The 6075-nt window shown below is 35.6% G+C and overlaps 1 protein-coding gene across 1 annotated transcript; it reads right to left on the bottom strand.

The window, feature by feature from the left end:
• Window positions 1–8: 8 nt before the first annotated feature.
• Window positions 9–4754, bottom strand: LOC124447060 (cholesterol 24-hydroxylase-like). Its single transcript, XM_046997962.1, has 4 exons — window positions 4477–4754; window positions 2742–3066; window positions 2533–2605; window positions 9–1372 (listed from the first exon to the last, which is right to left on the bottom strand). Exons 2-4 carry the CDS (start codon window positions 2860–2862, stop codon window positions 874–876), a joined length of 693 nt encoding a protein of 230 aa, XP_046853918.1. The 5' UTR covers window positions 2863–3066; window positions 4477–4754; the 3' UTR covers window positions 9–873.
• Window positions 4755–6075: the final 1321 nt, after the last annotated feature.

The following is a 6075-nucleotide window of genomic DNA, read 5'->3' on the forward strand; positions in this document are numbered from 1 at the left end:
AGCTCGCAGCAAAAATAACTAAATATTTTAAATTTTCATGAAAATTATAGACATCTAAAATTAATCATACAGCAAGTATTAAAAGGATACGTTACACTTTTTATAAGCCAGTATTAAATATAAGCAAAAATATCCACTTTCGCCAGCTATTCATGACTTCAGTCATTTTTGTTGCATCAGTGATAAAGTGTCGAAAGTAGCCACCCTTTAGAAATCACTTGCCTCAAAGGCGGCTATGATTTTTCAGGGAATGCCGTACATGGTTTAGGAGCGTGCTCATTATGGGACTGTAATTTTCAAAATCAGCGAACGATTGAATGCACTTTCTTCAGACAGATTTTTTCTCCCTATATACCTTTACAGTATGTATGTTTCATGACTTTGAAAAAATTCAGTTTTCAAGGGTTGGGCAACTTTTGACACTGTACGGTATTAACAAAAACCGTTGAGACCACAACCAGAGTGTCAGCTTACGAGAGGTTTCTGCTTATAAGAGGTCACTAGAGGTATTCGCAGGTAAACGTATCATTTGTATTCCGTAATCATACAGGTTGTGTTTAGCAACGTATAGACGACCTAATTTCTTGGTCATCCCTTGAAATGTATGTTTATGAAGTGGAAGAACAACATGAATAGCATGGTAAAAAATTAAGTCCGTAAACAACACGAGCAACAGAAAAAGGATGTAGCTAAGTTGTGAGGAAAAACAAAACACAGGAGCAATCAACAAATGAACAATTCATTTAAATTTCTTTGGCGACCACCAAATTCCTGCAAAACAAAGTTAAGAAGGGACGCAATCAGAGAAAAGTTTGCAAATGTACATAATGCAAATATCAAATGTTTGAGTGTGCATCTTGTATCTTTTGTCATCTAACTTTCGCTCGCCAGCGTTAGCGTGCAGCGAACAGTTCCAACAGGGCCAAAACTAATATTTTCAGCAACCTTCAAAGTCTGACCAGGCAGCAATTTGAATTTAAATTTCTTTAAAAGACGAGCTATGATGAGTTTCAATTGCAATTCCGCGTGTTGTGGTGCAATACAACGCCTTGGACCGAGAGAAAAGGGAAAATATGCGGCGGGATGAACTAATTCAGGATCAGCAAAGCGATCTGGATTAAAAGAATGAGGATCTTTCCAGTAATCCGGATGCGTTTGAATAACATACGGATTTGCCATAACAGGTACATCTCCTGGTATTTTGACTTTTCCAATGAAAGTTTCGTAACTGGTTCTTCTTGTGATTGCTGGTGTCGGGGGATGCAAGCGAAGCGATTCCTTCACAACTTGACCGAGATATGGCATTGCCATAATATCTTTGGCTGTGATCTCCTCTAATTCACCAATCACTTCATCTATTTCTTTTCGAAGCCTAAACAAGAACATTTAAACAGTAAAAGCGGAAAAATTTAAGCTTACGAAGATATTGTCTCTAGTTAGACCATCGCACAACTGAGTTGATGCATGGCATGTTTAACATATGGATTCTATTTAACTCTTGTCTATACAGTTATAGATACACGGGTATGACGTCTTTGTGATAAGAGCTAAAAAATGATTTTGCAAATGTCTCGCGTACGTGATCAATAAGATTGAAGATCTGCTATTCAGGGGCGAAACTAGAACGCTAATTGGGAGGGTAAATATTCATATGTTCAGCTCTGCCCTGCTGACTTCTTTTAAAATTATAATCACAAAGGAAATTAGCAGGGCAGAGGTGAATACATGAATATATACTCCTCCCAAATAACGTCCTAGTTTCGCTCTGGTGGTATTGGCACATTGGCTATCTTAGTCAAGTGATAAAATGTGATTGGCTAGCAGTATAAACAAGCAATGGCTGATCAATTTTGTTGAAATTGTGTTATCGACGACGAAGTACAAATAAACGTTGGAAAATGGAGTTTTTTTCTTTTTGTTCAAATACGTCAACTGCTTCAACTAAGTCTTTTTAATGTCTTCATTTGCCCATGCAGGGATAAAATCAGGTAAATATTCAAATCGCCGATCGTTTGTGATTTAAAAACAAGAAATTTCTGTGATGTCAATTCAGTGGGTATGTCCTCTTAGAATAATACTCTCGACCAATGAAATTGCTCAAATGCTTATAGTTATTACATAATAAAACGCTATAAGTCCAACATCTTCATGCATAATCAAAATATATGGCAAACCTAGGCAATAGAAAACAATATGAAAATATGGCAATCAGCCACGAAAGCTAATACCATGAGCATTAGCGAATGTAAAAATAGCTTTGTGAAATTCAAACAAAAAGCTTTTTGTATACATCAGTGATCAGCAAAGTCCAGCACATCTCTATAAGACTTCTCACGACGGTTAAATATATATAGCTAATTCCCTTTATTGGCGTATTAGTCGAGGGCAGCCCCAAAAAATATCGGGTAGACCATTATTTGCTGGAAAGTTATATAAATTAAGTCATTTAAGATTGAAATGTTTCGACCTCCCCCCCTAACAAATGTTAGCCTGTACACCCATGATTCCCGTAGAAATAATTCAAATTCATACTTGTTTTCAACGTCTGCATGTAAACCAATAGATAGAGCAGTAAAGCATAAGCTGTTACCCGTAGTATCCATTCCTAGAAGGTAAAAAATAAAGGAATTTGTCTCAAGTAGAAACGACGTTATACCTACTAATGTTAATGCTTCTTAAAAGCAATTAAAGATCTATTGTTGGTTCATATTGTATATCAAGTAGACATTAATTGATCAAACCTCCAAAAACGATTGTAACGACCATGTCAACCAAATCTTCAATATCACATTCAGGCAGAGCTTCTTCAAGTTTGAACACATAGGATAACGGATCATCTCGCGTGTCACACCCGTTTCTCATTTCTTTTTCTCTTTTCTCGACGACTTGCTTTACAACAGCTCTTGTGATTCGAGCGCCTTGCTCGCATTCACGTCTCAAACTTGACCATGGTGTGAATTGACTTTGAGGACTGGTGAAACTTAGAGAGATCCCTTTCAGTGCGTTCTTAAAATTCTTCTCAAATAGATTCCACTCGTCGTCTTTCAACTGCAAGTCGCAAGCCCACTGTAAAACAGAGAATCGTGTGATTGTTTGATTGAACAACTGTGTACCTTGTAGCAATTTGTGAGTAATGTACGTAAGTTGGAATAAAGTGGAATACTAGAGATAGTTTAAAAAGAAAAGCCTAGTCTAGCATAATAACGTGGAGAGCATCTTCGTATGTTTATAATAAAATTATTGATTTAAATTACTTTGGAATCTTAATTTAAAAATACGCTGCAGTACTTTATTTTCCTTTTTTCCGTACCGCTGTCACAGTAATTTAAATTGTATTACCCGGTAAAATCTGTTACTCTGAAAAATATCTTTGAAGATGAGCAAAGTCATACGTACAAAAGTTTCTTCAGTTGATGGTAAGGTGAATTGAATAACAGACTAACTTTAAGCCCCAATTTTTGTTATAAAACCTGAAATATCAACAGGTGCATATGCCATCCTTATAATGAAAACGAAATCATCATAAAGTATTGTCTATGGCAGTTTTCACCACTTGCACATTTTACTGAATAAAAAGTATAAATTATATTGAATAAAAATATTAAATATTATTAGTAAACAGTCTCAAAGACTGTTTATTAATAATATTTTACGGTCGACCATAAAGCATTTTTAATGTTCGTACGAAGTTATAAGATGAATTGCGCTTTTAAAGATTGTTTACTTAGCCAAATTTAAAGTTCAATAAGCGTTGTAAAAGAAATATGAAAATTAAAGAAACATACACACAAAGAATTCTAAAATTTTAGATACCGAAGCTTAAACGGACAATGCTTATACATCGCCATACAAATTCTCCATCAAATTTAAACTTCTGACAAAAAAATATGGATATGGGATTAACTGCCATTATTATTATATCAACTAAATAAAGTGACGAACATATTGCTGATAATCAATGGTACGTGCATTTTTCACGAGGGTAACAGATTTCAAGGGGGACACACAAATCACCGTGACACCGCCATTGAGTTGTACAGTCAACTCGTTCAAGCAGACAGCAAATAGGGACTATGATTTAGTACTGTTAAATCGAAAGTGTCGACGTCCGTACTATCGAGGAATTTGATGGAAGTTTCCCAAATTAGTTGGTAAAATGTTATAGCACTTTATAGCTGTTTTTGTTTAGTTAAGGTCCCTTGTAAATCACACTCAGTCTCAATTGATGCTTGAGTACAAAAGTAAAATATGTTACCTTTAATTACAAAACTGGTTATGCGTTTAGTTAAAATTATACGCCCTGGGTGTCCGTTGTAACGAGAGCCCATAACAGTGAGAGTAATTCAAATACATTTCACAGTATTTTCAATTGGGGTAAACAAAATGTCCCAAAATAGCGGGGCGTCCACTATGGCTTGAGTGAATTGGCTGTACTATGATATTATTATTATTATGGTGTAAAAATGAGAGACGAACCTTAAGAATTGTCTCCAGGGTCACTAAAAGAAATTCATCAGCAAGAGAGATGACAGTTGTGCCGTCGGCGTATTTTTCCAACTTTTTGAGAAATTTCTCACAGCATGCATTCAGGATGTGAAAACTATCAAACAGTTTGTTTCGGTAGAACAGGGGAGCGAACGTACGTCTCTTTATCTCCCATGTCTTGATGTTCAAGTCCGAGAATAGGCCATTTCCGAGGAAGCGCTCGCCATAAACATACTGAAAGCGTTTATAGCCAAAATAATCTTTCGGCAGATTTTGACAACAAGAACTTCTCTCACAACGTCAGCGTCGCTTATCACAGTCAGAGGTACATGGAAAACCATATGACAAATATCGGACGATAGTGAAGCGACCAGTCTGCCAATGTTTGATGTATATTTTTGCCTTCATTGAGTCGCCCACGACGAATCGCAAGTAAATTACCCGAATAAAAATTGTCTCTTGGCGGCCCCGCGATATGTTTTAGCTTGAGATGCATGTAATGTATGTATAACGTAAACGCAATTATAAGGACAAAAAGGATAAATACGCAGAGCTTTAACGCAACGAGCAATACGGTCAATAGATCCGCCATTTTCAATCAACTAATTACTTTATACTTATTAGCAAGTATAATAAAACAATGAAGTAAACACTTGACAAGAAGTTAGTAGGCAAATATCAGTAATTTGATACGAGACTAGTAAATACTAAATACTAATATGCAGTTAACGTATACGCTTGTGTGTGCTCTTATGCATGAATAAAATGAAAAGATGGATAGTCAATTTTTGGATGAATGGACAGCAACGTCTTCAATTTTAGGCAGTGAATAACTGAGTAAAAAAAACATGAAGGTCAAGTGAAATCATGCATTTTATTGCGCAGTCAGTGGTGATAATTTCTATTCTGTGGTACTGTTGAGCGAATGTGTGATTCTCATTTGACAATGGCAGATGCAGAAAGAGGGAGGTGCATAGTGTATCAAGTTCAAGTTCTTGAGAGCTAAATTAAAAAACTCAAACTTTGTATGTGGGATTGTTGCCTTTACACTTGATGATCATAAATAATCCCTTAATTTATGTACTTGATTAGAATGAAGGGTATTTTCAATTTCATAATGTGCCCAGGAAGCATGATTTGAAAACTTTGTACTACAGGTCATCCTTCTTATCTGCACTCATAGTTTAAATATGTATATACAACATTGTTGACTGTTGATGACAATGTTATTAAATAGGGAAGTACCATAGTTGTGAAATTAGCAGCAACAAACTTTGCATGAAGACCTGGACACACAAAATTGAGACTTGCATCTTTAAAAACACACCAGCCAAAGGAAAAACTAGAACGTTAAGTGGGGAATGGGTGAGAGGGGTGAATATTCACCCCCCACTTAACATTCTAGTTTGCCCATGACACCAGTGGATACATTAAAGTTAACTAAAACATATTTGTTACTATAAGATCGACTGTATAGATTAAACAATGTTAATTTAAAATAAATATAATGGATATCATTTCTTAATGAACGTACAGTTTATCATTAACACTTTCAACATGAATTCTGCATGCTAATACAACAAGTGATTG

Source organism: Xenia sp. Carnegie-2017, unplaced genomic scaffold (genome assembly GCF_021976095.1).
Source record: "Xenia sp. Carnegie-2017 unplaced genomic scaffold, XeniaSp_v1 HiC_scaffold_22, whole genome shotgun sequence".
NCBI classification, from domain to species: domain Eukaryota; kingdom Metazoa; phylum Cnidaria; class Anthozoa; order Malacalcyonacea; family Xeniidae; genus Xenia; species Xenia sp. Carnegie-2017.